The following is a 21957-nucleotide window of genomic DNA, read 5'->3' as shown; positions in this document are numbered from 1 at the left end:
CGTAGCCGACGGCTATCTGAGCCAAGACTTTCTTTTTCCGTGTGCTGCTCGGTGCTCAAAGTCCAATGAGCAACTTGAGATGTGAGACTGGGTTTGAGAGACGACGTGAACGACTGCATTGTCCCACGGGAAGCCAGTTTAGAAGCTGATTTTAAACTCAAAATGGGTTTAACACGGGTTTTGAGATTGCACTTCGACCAATGCGCCCACGTCTTTTGCTCTCCACAAGAGCCGCTTATACCTGCATCCAACCACAGCCTGCTCGGACGTGATTGACTGATGACAAATCAATGCAAAGAGACACAGACCGACCATGAAGGAGAAGCAAATCAACTACAAAATGAGGCAAAACACCAAACAAAGACATGCAAAAGTAATGGCCACGAAGAGAGACGCCAATCAGCTACAAAAAGAGACAAAAGAACACGAGAAGAAGATAATTGCAACTTCAACTTTACTTGAGGCCCCCGTCTATGCTCAGGACCCGATTGTCTCATAATCCATGGATGAACAACAGTATTTCAATAGTGTTTGATACAGCGAAGGTTGACAATGATAACGTGATATAGCTTCTTTCAAAAGTAATGTCATTCAGGTTTAACTTTAACATTTCCCATGGGTTAGTTTGTGAGGAACAAAAGTCTGATTTAATGTGATTGGGATGGTTGTGATTTTAAACTCCAAAGACTTTCACATATAACAAAAGTAAGAAATTAAAAGAAAACCAAGTAATACAGTAACGTGATGCTTTTTAGAATATGTTCTTCATCCTTGCGTGTTGCATTACAGTACCTGTGTTTAATGGGCTCAATTATTGCTCATATCTTTTTAATTGCGTTCCCGTTGAAGCAGATAAATGGCTATTACATCTACTTTGGAAAACATAATGAGACGCTTTAAGTGGCTGTATGGCAAAAATACTGAAGATAAAATGGCACAAAATTAACTTTAGCAACACAATTAGAAAAAAAAACAGTTCTTTTATAAATAATTATGTCTTTAACTGAATTATTTGATTGTAAAAGCGTACAGACTTAAGACACTAAATATCCCTTTGGCTTTTTTGTTGCTTAATAACCATAAAAAATAGGTGGCTAGCCATGCCTATGTTTTGTATGAAATCTGTTAAAAAAAGTAGAAAAAGCCACAATATATAAATATAAATATATACAAAACAGTCAATTCTTAAAAAAGAGCATGGACATGAGTTTTTTTGACATCTGTTTGTACAGAACTGAAATAATTGGGATAATCTTTTCCAAACCACAAGGACTAAGACATTACGTGTTTCTGTGAGAAGGGACCAAAGATATAAGAGGTGCAAGCAAAGTGCTACAATAACTGAAATTCTACAAATCGAGACAAAGAAAATGAAATACATAAAATACAAACTGATTCTTGTCACCTCCCTTTGGTTGTTTGAAAATGTACAAAAGGAGTGAAACAGTGAGAATAAAGAAGCAAGACCAAGATAAGAGACATTGATATTGCAATGAATTGGCAATATGGCAAACAAGAATGATCAAAATGTGCTGCTTTTGTGTCTTTGCAGGCCTCATTCAAGCGGGGCTTTTTTTGCTTAAGACTTCAGTCAAAATCTGTGTGGGTAAATCTGTACAATTCAACAACAAAGTTAATCCTGGATTTCATCTGGTGGTCAGATTTAATAACTTTGGTTCACGGTCTTTGGCCTCCTGTCTTCTCCGAAGTCTCCTTGCTTCAGTCCCTCTACTCGATCACCTCTAGCCCTCTACCAGGGGCCCTTGATAGGTGGGCCCTTGGGGCTGTACTCTACTTGATGGCTCATACAGTCTCCCGGATTGCACCGGCCATCATGTCCCTTTGAACCAGGCTGCCCAGGAGAGCCTGAGATCCCAGGAACACCCTGCTGGCCAACAGGACCCGGAGGTCCCATCTTACCATAGCCTTGGGGGCCTGGGACACCTGAAAGAAGGGTACAAAAGAGAGATTGTAATATTCAAGAGGATGTATTCAAAAAGATCAGATACAAGATTTAAAAAGGGGAAAAGTTAAAGGAATTAAGATTTGGTGTAATACACACATGTCAAACTATTCAGGTTGATTTTATTCCATCTGTAATAGTGTATGGTTGCTTTTTTCAACGAAAACTACTAAAATAAAATAAACTGTGACATGTAAAGTAACTGCAGATGCAAATTTAGCCAAAACTATCTGACCTCCATGATGATTATGGATTATCATGGTTTGCATGAATTAGCATGGTCAAATTTAAGAGCAATGCAACATTATATTCATCACGCTGGCAATTTACTATTCAGCAACACACGCAAACTTTGTAATTAGCATAATTGATTCTGACAGAGGGGCTTAGCATCTGCTTCAATATCTCGTGGAAGCGTGTTGCAGATGTAAGTGCCTCAATAAAATGGGAAAGATGAAGGGATTATGTGGAACTGAAATTACAGTTCAAATGTAGGACTGTCAAAACTTAAAAAATAAAAACCAAAAACTGTTTTTGTCAAATGTGCCAAATGGTGGTTAATAGCTTACGTTAAGCCGAAACTTACTGATCATGGACCAGTGGGGTAAATTACCTGGTGCTCCTGGAGGTCCTACATCTCCCATATCTCCAACACCCTTATCTCCCTTTTCTCCACGTGGTCCATGTGGTCCTACAGAAAGAGAGCACTCGTTTTGACCACATGACAGATAAACAGTTTACTGCTAGTCACTCATGACAATTATATATCACTTTTATGATGCTGGACCGCTTGTTGGTATCTGATGGCTCACCAGAGGGTCCTTGGCCTCCTGGCCGTCCTTGTCTGCCAATCTGTCCCGGGAGTCCAGGTGCACCTGGGTTCCCAGGATTACCTGCAGATCCGTCTTTCCCTGGGGACCCGGGCCGACCTGGGGATGCCACCATCTCTACTGGCATCTGCATGCGCGACATGTAGTAGGCCATTCTCTCTGGGGGAGGGACCAATGTGATAACAGACCATGATCCCGCAGTAGCAATAGCAGAGGTGTCCAAGAGGAGAAATGGAATAATGATTTGGATACAAGATTTGAATGTAAAACATTAGAACCCATTATACACTGTAAACACTGCAAGAATGCACACGCTCTCACCATCAAAGATCTTGACGACCTGCTGGCGGATGAAGTTCTTGATTTCGTCATAATTTACAACCGCCTGTTTAAAAATAGGGGAATTAAGAGAAAAGCAAAAGGGCAAACATTAATCAAGGAAGATAATTTAAAAATTAATTATTTACAAGGGCAGATGGAGCTAGTGAGCACCTCTGGCGCTGTATAGATTGCATTCTGCATTATTTGGTGCTGGTTTAACATTTTGTTGTTGTTGTTTGTTAAATGAGGAGGTTACAGTGATGCAAGTGTAATAAACTGCATCTCACGTCATTTCCTGGTGACCCTGCAGGTCCAGGGCTCCCCGGAGAACCTTCGAGACCTGGACCTCCTCTCTCTCCTCGGGGTCCGACTTGGCCAATCATGGGCTGTGCGTCCTTGGAGTGGTAACCTCCACCACCGGGGGGCCCTGGTCTACCTCTTTCACCTGCAGCACCCTTCTGACCGGCTGCCCCTGGTTCACCCTGGGACACACACACGCACACACACACAAAATGTCATAACAAGTAATATGGTATGCCATAAAAATATAATTGTATAAAGTATGGCATACTAGTATACTATACTAGCATAGTGTAGAATATTTATGGTATATTATGTCAGAAGAAATGAGGTAAAGAAAAGGTATAGTTGTCTTTCAGTCTATTCTGCCGAAAGTTATTATTATTTTATTTTTTTTAAGTATTCAAGCCACTTGGCATTTTTCCTATTTAGTTGCATTACAACCTGCAATTAAAATACTATTTTAATTCAAATATAATGTTCTTCCTTCAATGGTCTTTTCTGTTTCAATCTTCATATTATTATCTCCACTATTTCAGAAAAGAAGCGAGCCGTCGCAGACAGCTTTTGGATATGTCTATATCAATTTCCACACAACTGAACCCACGCTTGCGGTTGTTTAAATGCTCTCAAATAACCGCCATGCTTCATTAGCGACAGTGATTTATCAAGGACAAAGCAGCCCATAATGGACGTCTAATGTTTACACATCACCGACAGACCAGCGGCTCTTGAAATAGAGGAGCAAGGAGAATAGAGGAGTCCGCTCTTGGATTCCTCCCCTGTTTTCCTCTTCTTCGCAGCTAAAACCATGACAATGCCATCCTGTCAGCTTGACAAATAGCCTCATCCAGCATCTCCCCTCAAGCTTAATAGCATTATCCCAGAGGCAGAGAGTAACTATCGCTGCATCCACCTCCAGTACTGTACGCCTGTGTGTGATCTACACACACTCCACGGCTAGAGAGGGCTAGCAGACGGCCGGCTGCCAGTTTGGAGAGCGGTAAAGTGAAGCAAGCAGGAAGAAGGGAGTTAGTAGGGTTGGTGAACTGATGACTCTGTTAAGTGCGGGTGCTGAGTGGGCAGAAATTGAGAGCGCTAGCGTGCTCAGCACCATAGTGCTCTGACCTAAGTTGCCATGAGCTGGAAGCAACAGAAAAAGGTACCACTCCGAATCAGCTCTTACCTTTTGACCCGACTGCCCGTTGTCCCCTGGTACGCCAGCCACTCCCTTTCAAAACAGACAAAGATCCATAAAAGCAATTAGGAATGCATGTCACCACATTAATCTCTCCATTCTAGTTTAATGGGGGCAAACATCACACCAAAACAGTACTCACATCTTTACCAGCTTCACCATCGTTGCCTGGTTCTCCCTAGAAGCCAAAGTCGTAGCAGGAAAAAAAAAAAGGTTAAGAAATATGTATTTGCATGGTATCGGCTAGAATGATATTACATTACATTTCTTGCCGACAAATGTGGTGCTAAACACAAGTGGAGAGGTATTAACCATGGAGCCAGGGTGCCCGGGTGGTCCTGGGACTCCTCCCATTCCTGGTAGACCCCTCTCACCAGCTTGGCCCTTGTCTCCTTGTATACCCTACAAAAGAGAAAATGGAGAATTCAGACTCTAGTTGTCAACACACACACACACACACACAACACACAACACACAACACACAACACATCGCTTACCACTCCTGAGGGACCAGCGGGTCCTGGTGGTCCAGCTGGACCTGTCGAACCCTAATGAGAATAGCAAACACACATTATTAAAGATCAACACACGAACATATTACAATACCAACCGAACATGCATGTACAGCAGAAAGGGCAGGGAACCTACAATATGGCCGGAGGATCCAGGTCGCCCCGGAGCTCCTGGGGTACCGGGATCACCCTGGAAAAGTCACAGATTGACCTTTATAAATCTCCAGGGTTACACTGACTATGATTTAAATACTCCTCTGCATTGCGAGTGTGTGCACAGATGATTGATTTGTGCTTTAATCTTTAATCTAAAGAAAGCATGAACACTCACCTCGTGTCCCACCCTGCCTGGTGGTCCAGGTGGCCCTGAAGGTCCAGCTTCACCCTGAAGGAATGAGAAAGTAATGAAAAGATAATGGAGGACACATGAGTGGAATGCATCACTCTTCTACTCGTGGAGATTACAAACAATGAGGTGGCAAAAATAATAACCCTCCAGAGTTGTGTCATTTAGCCCGACTCACAAGCAAAAGGGGTGTAAGCCGACAAACAGACACAGTGTGTTGGTAAAGCGATGAGTTGGGAGACTAACCTTCTGTCCAGGGAAGCCAATGTGGCCAGTTTTCCCTTTGAATCCCTGAGGAGAGGCATCAGAGAGAATGAGATTAGTACAGTATCAAAATTCACAAAGTCGAGGCTGCCAAAGAACAGGCAGGCGGGTCTTTGAAATCCCGAACACCGGGTAGAACACGAACTGAGATACAGAGAGTGAGTGAGATAAATAAAAAAGAAAGAGAAGAGGGGGAGATGGGCAGCGAGTAGTCTTAGTCTTCACTGACGCTGACTACAGTGTGTGGACTCACTATCTCTCTAAGATAGGAGATCTTAGAATGAGATGGAAAGCTTAGAACTTTCCAATGGGGTCACATCACAGGTGACGTCTTTAACCTCAACAAGACCCAGTAATGACTCCACAGACATGAGTCTGGAGTCAAAGTCCACACTAATGTGACTGGGGCGCCTTTGGTGAAACTAGATGACAGTCAAGACCCGCCTTGGAACGTTACTGTTCATATGCATTCACATATAAGTGACATATAAGTCATTGTTGGTTGAGGTTTTCAATGAAAAGGGTTTAAGTCAAAGTACAACCGAGGCTGATGGAAATGGAATATTGTTCAGGTATTTGGTAATAAACCAACGTTCTGGATAAACTAAACATTTGACCTGATGATGGTGCTAAGGGGAAAGGTTAAAGCATAAGTAAAGTATTAGAATTAATCCTGAGGGGGGACATTATCTGTACCAAACGTCAAGGCAATCCATCCAATAATTGTTGACAATTTACACAAAACCACACGTTTGAACCTCATGATGGTGCTAGAGGAATAGTCTTGCAACGGGCATGGATAAAAAAAAAAAATAAATGTCTCTTTTAAACAGATTCAGACATATAATGAATTAAAACCCTGTTTTGATGTGTTATGCAACTATCTACCACATAATGCATGCTTTCAGAATACACATTACAAAAAATCAAGAAAGGGCTAGAAGCGAGTCAGATTTTTGGATAGCTAGCTCTGTATGTGCTAAACACAGGATACTTTTCACACATAATTCACGTTTTTATTTTTTTTGTATTGCTCTGGATAGATGGAACCAAATAAGGTCATCGAGATGTGAGAGGTTATACTTACTGGGATTCCTCGAGGTCCTGCTGGGCCTGGAGGGCCTGCCTCTCCCTGGCAATGAAAACAACACCAGTGCAGAAGGTCAACGCTTGTGTGTGTGTAAATATACCAACTGACCTCAGTGTGTGTTGGAGTACTCTGCTCGTGTGTGGGAATGCGTGTGTGCAACTTGCCCGCAGCCCTGGTTTCCCATCTTTTCCATCCAATCCCTCAATGCCAGGGGGGCCCTTCCATTGCAAACACAGACACAGAGTGGAAATGTTGATTCTAAATCGTATACAGTTCATGAATATGTTGAAATTGGTCAAACTTGGATAATATACAGTAATATAAAATGCATATACCATCATCCCAGAGGAGCCTGGTGAGCCTGAGGGCCCAGTTGGTCCCTGAGATCCTTGACCACCATCATTGCCCTTTGAAAGCAGCGATATTCAGTCCAACACTCATCATGATCATTATGTATGCAGAACAATCAGCTAAATGTGTGATTTGTACTCACTTTTTCACCTTTGATCCCAGAGAGCCCTTCCCTTCCACTTTTACCAGCAATACCTGGTGCACCCTAACAATACACACAGGAACAAAGAAAGTCACTACAACTATTCCAAAAGGCAATAACTTGCCATCGAGGAGTTAAAACAATCACATACTGGTGGTCCTGGGAAACCTGGTTGTCCTTGGAAACCCTTGAAAAAAGAAAAAAAAAGAGTAACATAAGAATATGGATTTTGTTTCTAAAGGTCATACTATTTGTACGTATGTGTCATACACACCTGATCCGCTTTGGCACCAGCAGGTCCAGCTGGTCCAGTGTCTCCTTTAATGCCCTGCAGACACAGATTGGCTCAAATTATTCTCAGTTATTAAAGTGTGCGATGATAAATGAGGACGCCAGGCTTTAAATATTGCTTGCAAAGATTTCGGATAAAACACTGACCGGGGAGCCAGTCACTCCTTGGTATCCGGGGTTACCAGGAGCACCCTGCAGAGAGGAAGGACATGTTAGCTAGTAATACGCAACATTAAATGCAGATGCATTGTGCAGGATGACACATTGATAGTGTGATGACTTACCGATTCCCCTTTCTGACCACTGCTGCCTGGGCTCCCACGTTCGCCCTTCAGTCCCTGGAAAATATACATGGACAGTTCATCTATGTGTATTGAGACTGCTGTCGATCTCATACTTCCATTACAATGAGGTGACTTACAGGAAGTCCAGGTGGTCCCATGGATCCTGGATAGCCGGATGTTCCCGGAGGGCCCTGAGGTGAAGATCATACACTCAATCAAACCTGGAAGCAACTTGTTTTCTTTTTTTCCCCTACATGTTATGATTTCAGGGAAAGTGATTTGCAGATACTTACATGCTCACCCTTAATTCCTGGGGGGCCAGGTGACCCTCCCTCACCGTTCTGACCCTGAGAATGATGGGAGTGAGGAATAATTAGAAAACAAAGCAGACAGTGTGATGGGTTTGCTCCCTTGGTGACAAGTAAAGTCGATATCAAAGAGACAAAACAGCTAACCAGCCTGCGTCGTCTCCCATTGGGACTGACTATATTTGATTGTGTAGTCTGCTCTACACTCTATTCTCTACTATATACTATATTATATTATACTATATACTATAGTATATTATACTATGTACTATATCTCTCCTATCAGGCCTCAGGGTGGTGATTCAGGTCTGTGACGGTGAGATCCGGAGCCTGAACATTGCCTCCTCGAGTTGGTTGGTGAATAAAAAATGTTTTAACCCCCATTGAATGATACAATGTTGCTTCCCTCCCCATTTGTCCCTTTTCCCCCCTTATGGCATTCTTCCAAATTCATTCAAAGCTGCAGATGTCATTAAGTCATTTATTAATTCCTCTCACAAACAGATAAAATGAGCAATATTATGGGGTCAATGTGTTACTAAGCAACCAAATATTGTGATCAAACCACAGACAGACTTTACTTCTGTAATGCATACAATTTCAATTCTGAGTGAATATCGAATGTTGTCTTGAGATTCACATTAATATGCATGTGCGAGTGTGATCTGTTGCTTAGCAACAAAGCGGAAGACACATGAGTGCTGGAAGAAAAGAAAAATAGAAGGCTTTTTTTTCTTTCTGATGAGTGAACAAAAGAATGTTACTGAAAGCTGGGTGTTTTTAAAATGGTGGCATCTGTGAGTGATAATTTGCTGTTAAGCTAACCGCATATTAATATGATTACTCAAATTAATACAATTTCAAAAAGTAGTAAGACTATCACTGTCAACTATTGGTTAATAGAGTGATTACTGAGAGTTGTAATTTAGAGAAAGTAATTAGTGATTGATTATCCTGAGGAGAAACCAATTAGTAGCTCATCATTGTGAGTAACTTCCTCACCACCGAATATGAGTTATATATTCAGCAGCAGGGTTATACTTCTATCCCTCACACGCAGAAATAGATACACCACGACACACAGCAGAGGCTAACAGCACGCAGCTCATCCAGTTACCATCTCTTAAAACCACAAGTGGAAAGTAACAAAGCACATCTACTCAATCACTGTTACATGTTGTGGTTTACTTTACCATTTATAGCAAATGCTACATTATACTTCTAATTCATGAATGCTATACTTTTTTACTACACTACATGTATTTGGGAGCTAAAGTTAATATTTACGTTCCAGGTTTTGACTCTACAATACAAGAAGATCTTCTAAAATACAATTATTTGTGGATTATTAAACTGGTGGTTTCCAACCTGCTTTAGGGAGTTACGAAACAGTGATTTCTCCTCTAAACTTCTCAGATTGTTTTATTTAACTAACAGTTTGAAGCCCACAGGGTACATTTATCCGATAATTTACAGAAAAGCAAAGATTAGACCCCAAATAATCATCTCAACTCCCCTAAGTTATGTAGGTGGAATTACTGCACTTACCTGTATATGAATTATATAAAACTAGCTACAGAAAAATGTGGTGCACACATTGAAGCATCAGTATTAACAATCAAATAATGTCATATATCCTTAGTTTAGATTGAGATTTTCCCTTTGATGCTATAAGTCCATTGAACCACTTGTGTAGGACGTTAAATCAAATATTTGTACTTGCATTGGCATATAGTTAGATACATATGTAATTACATGTTGTGAGTTCTTCTTTCATCACTGATTAAAGGAGAGTAAGAGTGAAAAGAAATTTGCATTAAGCTTACAGGTGAACCAGATGAGCCCTGAGGACCTTGGAAACCGGGAGGTCCCTGTGGACAGAACACATTGAAAGGAACACTTGAGACAAGATGAACTTAGCAATTGAAATACAATGTATTAACACCTCTTCAAGCTGTTTTTAATTGTTTTTTGACAATTAATGATTATTATACAGCAAGAGAGCTAGTGGGTAAATCAGTATTTAAGTAGTCAGTGTCAAACGGAAGCTAAAGCTTTAAGATAAAAACCCAACTGTGCTGTCCTAAAATAAAGAAAAACAATCTCTTCCTTCACAGAAGTACTGTAAATTGGGGATTAGAATACATATTATAGTTTCAGTTGACCATAACATTTAAAACAGCAATAAGTTGAACAACGTTGTCATCAAAGTAGTTTAAAAAAGAAGAAGATCTATACAGTAGTAGATGAGAATTTCAGAATAAGAGTCCACCTTTAAAGCTTTCTAGTCTAAATGTGTCTTAAATAACACTGTGGCATAACTTGCAGATTTGGCTACGATGAATCAGCTCTATAGGAATTAAAGTTGAGCTGTCTGCAATGGTTCACCAAGAGAAAGATGTGTTGCTGAATCTTACCATGATTCCTGGTGCTCCAGCTTTTCCTCTTTCTCCCACTACACCCTATGGGAAGAAAAAAAAGAAAAAAAACTCTGTCAACTCATTTTCACTTGGACGAAGAACCGACGCGCATACATTCTCAAGTCATGTTATCAGCATGTGCACGACGGACTCACTGGCTCTCCTCTTATTCCTGGTGATCCAGGCGTTCCTGGAACTCCGGGCATTCCCGGTCGGTCGTACTATGAGACAAAGACATAAATTAGTCACGACATTCTGTGGGAATTTTTGGGATGTGTAAATTATCTGTGCATGTCCTTAAGAGTATGAAAAGGATGTCAACTGACCGCTGGTTGTGTCGCCTGCTCTTTCTGCAGTCTCTCCAAACACTGGAAGCAGACAAGTTATTGGAGTGATGCCTCACTGCTGGCTGATGCCATTTTGCATTCATCAAAGCACAACAACGAACACAGCGACTAAACTTTAAGCTGCATTTCATATGATGATAGATCAACAAAAAACACCTCTGGTCCTCCCAAGTCTTACCTTGTCACAGCTGTCTAAGGGGGTTACACCAGGCTTGCCCTGGTCTCCTTTTTCCCCCTTGGCACCAGCTGTGCCTGGCACACCTGGAGACCCTTGAGAGCCCTCCTGTGTTGTAGAACGAACACACACACACACACACACACACACACACACACACACACACACACACACACACACACGCATATATATATATATATATATATATATATATATATATATATATATATATATATATATATATATATATATATATATATTCAGTATATGCATATATACATTTACATACAAACAAGAGTTTTCATGCAAATAGGATACAATAAAAGTATACAATAAAAGGATACAATAAAAGACCACACCCCAAAAAGCAAAGTTAGTCATGAACTTACATCTTCATCTCCTCCAGCAGAGTCTTGAGGCAGCTGGTGTGGGTCAATGTGCTTCTAGGGAAGGGGCAGGAAAACGAAAAGAAATATTCAAATGTACTTTTTGACAAAATACAACCACATTTACCAATGTTCTTCTCCAGATACAGTTCAAGGACAGCGTTATTATGATAAAGTATGGTTTCTTCAACAACACTTTTTCCCCAATTCTTTGGAACTGATTGCATAACCCCTCTGTCATTAACACAGAGATACATGATAAACACACTCCCTTGGTGGCAGTTAAATGCTGCATGCTGATTCTAACCAGGATAGGTTTGGGCATGCAGATACAAAAGAGGTCAAATAAAGTATACAATTGCAATTTGCTGAGTCTGTCAAAATCACACACACGATGCTTCACCAAACTGTAAAAAACAAAAAAAACATACATAACAAGGCATCACAATATGTCCAAGCAACATGTCTCTGTATGACCATCTCTTTCAGCACAATAAACAATAATGTGATATTACAGAATTTCACCCCTCATCCAAGAGTCCTATTCAGTTCAGAAGTTATACTTTCAATGTGTTCAGTACAAATCTAACTTAATTGCCCCATTAACATACAATGGGGCATGCCTATTACGCCCTCACTGAACCACACACTGTTTATGGCTCTATATACAAGACTTTTAAACAAAAGGTTTTGTCTGATTTTATGGCCCCCTCCCCAAAAAAAAAGCTGTTACCTCCATGAACCCTTGGAATGCAGCAGTGTTGACACTACATGCTGTAGTTGCTTCTCATTAAAAAGGACAGATATGTGACAGATTTGAACTTATATACAAAACCATAGCAGATAGACAGCAGAAAAAAAGAAAGAAAAAAAATATATATATCGAGACCTCAAGTCTGCAACAGAAAAGTTTTAAATTCAAAGAGTGGAATGGCGCACCATGAAAGGAGAACAGAAACACATCAGTGGCTCTGCCCACACATATTGTACATACACATAATGTACAACCACACATGCTGGAAATGTGCAAGAAAACATTAAAAGACAACTGCCACAATGGAGTACCACTGGCTATTCATGCTCACTCCACAAGCCCAATCACATTGACTGTGGAAGGCGGCCGGCTCCCTATCATAGCAGCGGGACCTTTTCCACTGAGAGAGTCTGTCAATAGCACCTGGCCGGGTTTCAAAGTCATTACAAACCCATTTTACATTGTTCAAAATGGACCCATTAGCGAAGAAGGCCATTCCACGCTGTATGCTATTGGCTGCTTCGCGGACACGCGGCTTTGTCCAGAAATAGACCTGCTCAAAAAGAAGCTTCTCTATAATTATGTCACTGTGCAATGTTCACTTCTGACGCACTGAAAGGGATCTGCAAATTGCTTACTTTGTGATTTTTTCCCCTGAACAACACATCGTTATGTTTCAAAGACAAAGCAATTTGTGAGGCTTCTGAGAGTTACGCTGCCACTTTGAGTGACATAATACAGAAAGAAGAAAAAGAAAAAGAGACATTGATTGGTTTATCTACCAAGATTAAGGCCACACTAAGTCTATGGATTGCAGAGGGTTCCAACTTTTCCTCTGTAGACAAACTTATCACACCGAGTTTTAAGCTATTCTGCAATAGGTCTAGTTTCAGTATCTCTTCTTTTCACCCATGATCCATGGATGCATCTAAATATACAAACCAAGGCTGTTTGTATATGTCTGTAGTCATGTCAACAGGTGCTTGGAAGTGATCAATAAAACACAAAGTTGAACCACAAGCCTTTTCCAGAGGGATTTAATTACCCAATTATAATTGTTATGAATGGAACTACAGTATTTTTACATTAAGGAGGCATAGTTGTCCTAAATGCTACAAATAATAACCCTATTTCCCTTAACTGAATACGTTTTTAAAAAATATATAAATACCACTTCCTGACACATTAACTTGTTTTGAGCATTTGCATAATTTATACATAAGGCCCAAGATCTCAAATCAGTAGATAGGAGCCACCTGTTCTCCTTTTCTCTCTAATTTTACTTACTATGTATCCAGGCAAACCCGGTTTCCCCTGTATCCCGTCGTTTCCAGGGATACCCTGAAAGAAGGAACTGAGGTTGAACTGGTTTGTTGCCAGTCGAGGGCTAGCCACTCCCATCTCCACCAATGGCCAAGTCGAGTCCAAGGGTCACGGTCAAAATGATCAAACCGGTTCCTTTCTTTAACACGTCTTCTAAAACTAAGCACTAGTTTGCATTCAGCCACTGTTTGTCAAAGACATGATGACCACCTCCATCACCACGTTTGATGTCTTTCTCACACCTTTAAATTCCACAGCACAGATTGCAGTAACACCTTATTTGAAGGTCTGCTCAAATAAAAAATAATCTAGAAATTAGTCAAAATGGTACTTTGAATAAGCATTGCATATTTGTTTTTAGATCTATATTTAAGACCTTCAAATAACTGTTCATGTCTTGACGGATATCCCCAAAGCTTGCTCAGTTGCTTCCCACATGGATTAAAGCGATAAGCACTGGACAGGTTAGTGCATTTATCCTTTTTTTGGATTTTGATTATCAAAGCCTTTGTTAAACCAAGCTACGACACACATTCAGTTGATAATGTTGCTCCATTTCCTACATGCATATTATCAACTTTATTTCCCCATCAAGCATGTCAAAGCGTTGCCTTTCTTAAGTAACCCAGTTGCCCAAGCTGAAATCATGAGTAGCTTGTAGTTTACTGCACGCTGCTGGAGCGCCTATACTGAATTCAAGCCATCCTCCTGTCCATTTATCTCACCTGTGGTCCTTCATTTCCTGTAACACCTTGAAACCCAGGTAAGCCAGGAGGGCCAGGAGGTCCTGGTGGGCCCTATAACACAAAGACATGGCCACACATGACACACACATTCATAGGCAAACACAAATGAAGAGGTAACAACACAAACAAAGGTTGCAAACAAAGCCCAAGTCATCAGACGGGACTGCCGGCTGACAGATCAGACCTGAGGGCCGGGCTGCCATGAGTTTATTGGAGTTCCTGGAGCTCCCTGGAAGATAAACGTAGTCAAAATCAGAGCAGCAATGGTGCTTGCAAAATATACAGAAAGTGATCAGTGTGAAGTTTAGAATAGAACAACAAATGTCAAAGCACAGAATGATGCAGAGGGAAAATAACTGAGCATTAATGTTTTTCTCAATATGGAAAACTCACTACTATGGAGTCATTATAAAATCTATGTGTATTCTGACCTCTGTGGTGAGGCAACAAATCTCTAGATTAAAGTAATTGTACATCTATGTTTATGTCAGTGAGTGTGTGTGTGTGTGTGTGTGTGTGTGTGTGTGTGTGTGTGTGTGTGTGTGTGTGTACTCACAGGTCCGCCTACACCTGTGTGTACAGGTATCATGCAGTTGCACTCTCCGGGTTCACCCTGAAATATACATTAAAAACATAAAAAACATAAAATAGCTAAAGTGAAACTCTTTGCAAAATGTTGAGCACATGCTGCCAAACTGAGTCCTCATTCAACATCAAAAAGTCGGAACTCTTTGTCACAAAGACATTGAAAACTGCAGAAGGGGCCAAATGCTATGAAGGTTTCTTTGCCTTCCATTAGATGAATTTGTTCTTAAAACCTTAACGTAGTTTAAGAATACAATGAACTTACGGTTCTATGAAGCCAAGAAAGGTGCATTTTATGATTCAATGATATAGCCAGTTACACATCTGCTCTCACGACTTTCCTTGAACACCCAAGTCTGTTTTTTAGAGCATATACGCTCTCCGGCATAGCCCAAGACTGCATAAATACACAGAATAAAGATTCTGACTCCTCTGCAAATTAGTAACTACTTTTCATTATTTTAGCTTTTCCCCATTTCTTCCTCTCTCACTGTGTCACATCTCATAACCCTCCCGACCCTTTAAGCGCCGCCTCCGCTGCTTCTCTCCCAGTCAGACAGTCTGGACTGGTGGCTCTGATGAATGCGGTAATTAATAGTCTCACACGCTTTCTCTCTTTAGGCCTCGAAACGCCTCTTGTCTGCCAGCAACAGTACACTCGTCACCTTCGCTGCTACTCTATCTGTAGCTCGAAGCAGGTGTGTGCGTGCGTGTGTGTGTGTGCGTTCTTGTGTGTGTGTGTGTGTGTGGTGTGTGAGCGTGTGAGATGAGGGTAACCATCTCTTGCGATTACCATCTGTTCCATCCCCTTTTCTTCAAAACCCTCCAGATCCCTTCATCCAAACAAAACGGTAGACTTACCTTGTCCCCCTGAGCTCCATCAAGTCCCTGCAAGAGAAGGGGACAGCACACACACACACACACACACACACACACACACACGCACACAAGCACTTAGTTACTCTGGCTTTGTTGTTCCAGAAGAAAGCTCACGGGGCACTGAGCTGAGTGTAGATCAGGGGACAGAGGATGAGATGGGAGCAGACATTGCCTCTGTTATGGATCGAGGCAGACATCCTTGGTTACAAATGATGCCTAAATCAAGGACAATTCCCAAAGAAGCTCAAAGAAATGTTAAACTCTGAACAGACGCTAACGATGATGCAAAAACTCCAGTTTGCCCCTAATGTAAAATAAATAAAAACAGCTCTTCTAATTGTTGATGCACATGTACAAATAGATGCAAATAAAAAAAGCAGACAACTTACAGGTCTGCCATCAGCCCCTGGCAATCCATTCGGCCCGGGGGTTGCATCTCTACCCTGGGTACAAAAGGAAACAGTGTTAGACAATATAACAGTATGACATTATACGCCCATATGCATATGCAAAATACGTAATAATGTCGTACCGGTGGGCCTGCTATTCCAGTGCCCTCAGGCCCACGTGGTCCTGGAGGACCAGCTTCTCCTTTGGAGCCCTATGAAGAGGAAACTCCTGGTTTCTCATGGGTTCATTGTCTCAAACAAAGATGAGGTACAGTTGATTGCCTATTGCAACAATAAGTTGGGCTTCCACCTCTCTATTTTATACTACCTTTTCCCCTTCAGGGCCAACAGGTCCACTCGATCCACTGGTTCCAGGAGGTCCCTGCACAAAACACACATTAGTCACACACATTAGTCCAACATCTGAAAATGCAGTGTAGAACAATTGGTCTTGAGAAACATGAGATTCACTTACTACAAGTCCTGAGAGCCCTCTTGGTCCCTCTTCACCCTACGACAACAATAAAAAAGGTAAAACATAAAAAAGGCAGGAGGTTTTTAACAAATTCCAATGTAAACCCATCCTTGGCAATATTATACTCCCTGAGCAACTCCTCTGGCCATCCATTCACTCTGTCCATGTATGAGGAGGTCTGGAGAAGGCTATTCGTGACATAAGTAACTTTATGTAATTTAACTTATGTAACTACGACATAAGTTAACTTATGTAACTAGTAAGTTACATAAGCAGTGCAATGTAAGTAATAGGGAAGGAACAGCTTCCCTGCGTCAAAAAATAATTGAAGTTTCCACAATGAATCACAGCCTGGGGGTTATTTTTAGATAGTTATTTACAACCTCATGAATGTATCTTTAGTTCTAAGAGACAGGAAAGCATCAATATCGTGGATATGGTGCTCATTACTGAGATCACAGCGGGTCCACATCCCCCTCGGAGCCGCTGCGTGTACTTAGTATGACAGCGCCGCATCAGCTGTCGACACACAACTCCAGATGTGAACACATCAGTCTTACTTGTGGTCCTGGAAGGCCAACTCCTGCAACTCCAACCTCTCCCTACAGGGGGCACAAGACGACACAGATTAGAATATGCGATGCATGATTAGACACAATGCGCCGCATCTTTTTATAGACACGATAATACAATAAATAGACATTCACACCTTTCTTCCTTTGGGACCAGAAGGCCCCTGCACACCTGGTAAGCCTGGTTTTCCCTAAAGAGAAAACATGTAAGTTGATCATCAACAATGTTCCTAGAACAGAGAGCGAGAAGTACACCCACACATAAATATATATATATATATATATATATATATATATATATATATATATATATATATATATATATATATATATATATATATATAAATAATACATAATATGTATAATATATAATTTAAAATTCCCGAACATTTCTGCCAGGCTTCCCTTCCCCTGGGGGACCAGGGTCTCCTCTCTCTCCTGCGGGGCCCTGCACAGCGATACCATCACCCACTGCAGTGCCCGTAGAAGGACAGCTGGTACAAGCGTCGCCCTGAGAAAACACAACAAATCCAAACCATGATCAATAAACCTTTTGGATGATTAAAACTTAAGTTGAAAAAAGGATAGGCCCTCCATTGAGACAAACAATGTTCATTCTCTCCATTAGAAAGCATCCTTGGTCCAAAAGTGTGACAAGAGGTATCGAAGATAGCCCAGAAAGGTTGATCTGACTTAAGAGTTCAGGTACTCGGTACCTTTGCTCCTTTCAAGCCCATTAGTCCATCCCGACCAGATTCTCCAGGCAGTCCTGGGGCTCCGGGAGCTCCGTTGAGTCCTTTATCTCCTTGATCTCCTTCTTCACCCTGGTTGTATTGAACATGATGATAAGATGGCCTAACAGTCAACTCAAAGTTGTGCCAACAAAGGCAGTGAAGAAGAAGACTGCTAGCAAGTAAACTATAAAACAAAATGCAGAATTTAAAATATTCAGAATATCAGTTGACATCAAACTTAAGCCTTTTTTTGTAATTGTTTGGCTTACGTTATTTATTTTTAATTAGAGATGTATGTAAAAGACAATAGTAACAGCCTTAAAAACCCTCTGTATGTCTGACTCTTGCTTAGAGGCAAAGGGAATGTGGGAGAGCTTCAAGGTAATTCAAAGGAGCCTGTCTCCGTTGATGACAGATTTATTTCCCTGTTTTTTTTTCGAATTAAGTGATGTGAACGCTCCGAGAGACTTTGTGACCTGGAATACAGCAGAGTGCCCGGGCTCATTGGGAATATTAGTCAATACCATTTAGGGTGATTTTCCCACAGACGCCCTTTTGTCCCAGTAAATTAGTGAAGAAAGTCAGACTGTCGCTAAAGACAGCGAGCGGCTCCAAATAGTCTAAATCCTCCAGTTTATCTAATAGGTTATTTAAAGAAGTCCTTTTGGGTGTATTTATATACAAACTTACCTTTTCTCCTTTTGCACCAGCAAGACCTGGTGGACCCTGTGTAGGCAAATAGAAGGTGATGTACAAATGCACACAGGTATGTGAGACGCATTCAAAAAGGTGCTGTGCACACATGTGACGTCATTTGCAAGAAGAAACGTGAACGCCTCTGTCCATTCGGGTACCGATAATAATGACATGAATCTCACCGCAGAGGCACATGGCATGTAATTGGGGAGATATGACAGAAGCAGACAGAGATTAATTTCACTAAATAACAATTTTGCGGTAAGAGGAGAATCCCTGTGTGTCCTATTTGTACAATAAATATCGTGGGGGGAAATCTTTCAGCACCTCAAACGTTTCACTCGTCTGCTTCAAGATTGAACAGCAAGAAGCTTCTTTGGGTTTGTGGAATTAATATGACCACCTTTTTGTCATTAATTCAGATTAAAAACATATCGTTAGGTTGGTGTTTGCAAGACTCCCACAGCTCAACTTCACTGTTAAAGGATTCTATGAAATATTGTTTTGGATCTACATGCTTGCATGTAAACTACAACATTGTTAACGCAGTCAAGTTGCATTGTTTCATTCAGTTTGTAAAAGAGCAAACACACAGCCATGAGATTAATAAACAATAAAATGCACAAAAAAACCACCATATGTATTAACATTAAGCAAAATAAAACAAATGGTAGCAATATATACACTAATATATAGACTAATATATGCAGCAGGGACTAAAGAGTCCCTTTTTTTGTTCTTGTCTTTAGGAGCGGAGAGAACATCTTACTGCCTGCTGAAGGAAGAGAGGCCCTGACCTTTTCTCATCTGACGAGTCATACAGTGTGTTTCTCTGTGTTTGTGCTTTCCAGATTTGTCTTACTGAGCAGTCGTACCTGTTTACCATCAGCTCCGAGTCCTGTTGGTCCGGGTGGACCTTGAAGGCCTCGTTCGCCCGGCTTGCCTCTTAATCCATCAAGCATTTTTATGCCGGCTGGTCCGCTACCAACCTCGGCCGGCTGACATCGACCACACTCCCCCTATCGAAGGGCAGGCAGTCGGGTGGGTTAAGTTTGCATGACAATAACGCTAAAAGCAATACAGACGTCGACACTTACCGCCTCCCCCTTAAGGCCAGGAAGACCAAAACCGGGCAGCCCTTGCTCCCCCTGTCAAAAGATAAGTATAATATTAAAATGGCGCGGAATGAGATAAAGTGTCAAATGGTGGGTTTCTAAACGTAATTGTGGGAGGCATAAGTCACATAACATGGGAACACAATATTCAATACCCCCTTTCAGTTCAAGAGTGCAAAATGAGCTATTAGCATCGAGAAATCTGCTATATAATTATGTAATTAAGTGCTGAAGTAGTTATTGACAAAACTGAAAGACTTACATTACTATACACACTTTATCCATTTCTATTTTCTTATGTTTTGTGTTTTAATTGCTAATTTAACATCTGGCTGAGATGCAACAGTTAAGCCCCCTGAGAATAAATTCATTAATGAGAATTCTACACTTTTTTTAGTCAGCAGACATTTGAGGCTAAACATCCATTGAAGATCCTGCTTCACACTGCCACTGTCTTACCTGTGAGCCTCTCTGCCCATCTTTGCCGCTGGGTCCCCTCGGTCCAGGCTTTCCCTGTCACATGGGGGGGAATAAAAAAAATCATTTAACATTACTGAATCAGAGAGTGATGCGAGACCTTCGGTTTTGAGGAACTGAATCTGGACTTACCGGCTTACCGTCAGCTCCTTTGCTGCCTGCGCTACCCTGCAGACAAGTGAAAAGAAGAAGAAAAATTCACTACAGTATCTGAATTTCACTAATTGATAAAAATGGATAGGGCTCATGAATTGGTAATTCACATTTCATAGTAAGGTGCACCCTACAGGCAGCTATGTCACATGCTTTGGGATTTTCCACTACCTAAGCTTTCACTAATAAGTTCCCTGCTGAGTAAAATCCCTTTTGGCGGACAGTTTTAGGCCCTAAAATTAGTGCAATGCTGCGATTATCTTCCGCATGAAGTCTATTATGAGCCCCATTCAGCATCCCACTGAGTGAGATCCCCTTATGTAAGCCTCGTCTACTATGGAGGTTACTGTCTCCCAGCGCTGTTTCTTTTCATGTTACACCACTTACCTTTTCTCCTCCAAAGCCAGGTGATCCTACGTTTCCTGGCTCTCCCTGTGGAGCAGACACAATTGACCGATGCACCATTTTAATGAAGGTGCTTATCACATGCAAGCAAACACAGCGACGTTAACAAAATCATAAAAAAAACATTACCCCAGTATATCAGTTTTCTTCTACCATCTGTGTTACAGTTTACTTCATTGTTTCCCTTCAATAACAACATAACAATGTTTTGGTTGTTGTTGTTGTTGTTTACTGCTCTGCTTTGCTTTTCATTTTCGCTGTAGAATAGCAGGAATTCTTCCCCAAACAGACTTACTTGCTCTCCTCTTTGTCCAATGCCGGGCGCTCCCTTCTCTCCCTTCTGCTGGAGGGTCTGGGCCCCGACACCGGGGACGAGGTTCCGGGGCAACTCTCCAAGAGTTGGGCACACAGAACACGGATCTCCCTAAAGCATGGAGGCAGATTGGAGGAGGATCAGAAATGTGTTCTCTATACAATTATCCACATCCGAAGCTCATTCAAATGAAAAAAAAAAACTAAATGAACATGGTTAGAAATGTTCTGGTGCTCCAAGACGGCTGCAACGAAAGCGACATGAAAAATTATGCGTGCAGCTTTAGTAACACATACAATGTGAAGTTCATTAATTAGGGTACTTTATCTCGCCGACGGCTGAACAAAGTTATCCGAAGAAGAAACGCCAAGCCGAATAAAAGCTGACCTTTTCTCCTTTGAAGCCACCTGATCCTGGTTCGCCCTGCCAAAAGAAATAAAAAATTAGACATCCAAGATGGCAAAGTAGTCAGAGCTCACTCTGATGAATTGGTTTGCTTTGGTGTGTGTGTGTGTGTGTGTGTGTGTGTGTGTGTGTGTGCGTGTGTGTGAGAACTTTGGTGTCTCTGTGTGGAGTTTTTTTTAGCTAGTTTGCATCTGCACTGCTGATGTTAGCATATCTAAAAAGTGTGTATAGGTCGCGCTTCCACAGAATATGAATGAACCATAAGCTGTAAATTAATGAGGGGGACGACGACTCTGTACCTTCTGTCCTGCCTGGCCATCTGCACCCAGAGAACCCTGGTAAATATAGAGAAAGAAGAGAGGGGAGAGCAGCAGGGATGAGCCATCAGTATTGTTAGTTCAACTTTGA

General features: G+C 41.4%; 1 protein-coding gene across 2 annotated transcripts in view; it reads right to left on the bottom strand.

The window, feature by feature from the left end:
* Positions 1-438: 438 nt before the first annotated feature.
* Positions 439-21957, bottom strand: part of col16a1 (collagen, type XVI, alpha 1) — a 53605-nt gene continuing 32086 nt past the window's right edge. The window contains exons 21-70 of one of the 2 annotated variants that reach the window (XM_034545548.1): positions 21849-21884; positions 21532-21567; positions 21127-21255; positions 20814-20858; positions 20406-20441; positions 20256-20309; positions 19779-19829; positions 19557-19700; positions 18676-18711; positions 17968-18075; positions 17640-17762; positions 17389-17442; positions 17240-17281; positions 16680-16715; positions 16533-16586; positions 16348-16416; positions 16205-16258; positions 15798-15824; positions 14908-14964; positions 14536-14580; positions 14331-14402; positions 13570-13623; positions 11532-11585; positions 11146-11250; positions 10947-10988; positions 10776-10841; positions 10618-10662; positions 10027-10071; positions 8186-8239; positions 8030-8083; positions 7893-7946; positions 7756-7800; positions 7592-7645; positions 7469-7504; positions 7318-7380; positions 7160-7231; positions 6989-7042; positions 6822-6866; positions 5717-5761; positions 5456-5509; positions 5261-5314; positions 5110-5160; positions 4925-5014; positions 4755-4790; positions 4601-4645; positions 3402-3596; positions 3115-3178; positions 2776-2952; positions 2577-2654; positions 439-1944 (exon numbers count right to left, since the gene is read on the bottom strand). In XM_034545548.1, coding sequence (XP_034401439.1) covers positions 1751-1944; positions 2577-2654; positions 2776-2952; positions 3115-3178; positions 3402-3596; positions 4601-4645; positions 4755-4790; positions 4925-5014; positions 5110-5160; positions 5261-5314; positions 5456-5509; positions 5717-5761; positions 6822-6866; positions 6989-7042; positions 7160-7231; positions 7318-7380; positions 7469-7504; positions 7592-7645; positions 7756-7800; positions 7893-7946; positions 8030-8083; positions 8186-8239; positions 10027-10071; positions 10618-10662; positions 10776-10841; positions 10947-10988; positions 11146-11250; positions 11532-11585; positions 13570-13623; positions 14331-14402; positions 14536-14580; positions 14908-14964; positions 15798-15824; positions 16205-16258; positions 16348-16416; positions 16533-16586; positions 16680-16715; positions 17240-17281; positions 17389-17442; positions 17640-17762; positions 17968-18075; positions 18676-18711; positions 19557-19700; positions 19779-19829; positions 20256-20309; positions 20406-20441; positions 20814-20858; positions 21127-21255; positions 21532-21567; positions 21849-21884 — 3333 coding nt within the window. In that variant the 3' untranslated portion in view covers positions 439-1750. The remainder of the gene's footprint in view (positions 1945-2576; positions 2655-2775; positions 2953-3114; positions 3179-3401; positions 3597-4600; positions 4646-4754; positions 4791-4924; positions 5015-5109; positions 5161-5260; positions 5315-5455; positions 5510-5716; positions 5762-6821; positions 6867-6988; positions 7043-7159; positions 7232-7317; positions 7381-7468; positions 7505-7591; positions 7646-7755; positions 7801-7892; positions 7947-8029; positions 8084-8185; positions 8240-10026; positions 10072-10617; positions 10663-10775; positions 10842-10946; positions 10989-11145; positions 11251-11531; positions 11586-13569; positions 13624-14330; positions 14403-14535; positions 14581-14907; positions 14965-15797; positions 15825-16204; positions 16259-16347; positions 16417-16532; positions 16587-16679; positions 16716-17239; positions 17282-17388; positions 17443-17639; positions 17763-17967; positions 18076-18675; positions 18712-19556; positions 19701-19778; positions 19830-20255; positions 20310-20405; positions 20442-20813; positions 20859-21126; positions 21256-21531; positions 21568-21848; positions 21885-21957) is intronic. The other variant, XM_034545549.1, reaches the window with a different exon arrangement.

The sequence above is a fragment of the Cyclopterus lumpus genome, chromosome 11, assembly GCF_009769545.1.
Source record: "Cyclopterus lumpus isolate fCycLum1 chromosome 11, fCycLum1.pri, whole genome shotgun sequence".
Taxonomy (NCBI): Eukaryota; Metazoa; Chordata; class Actinopteri; order Perciformes; family Cyclopteridae; genus Cyclopterus; species Cyclopterus lumpus.
Note: the sequence above shows the minus strand (reverse complement) of the source record. Positions and strands in the feature narration are given on the sequence as shown.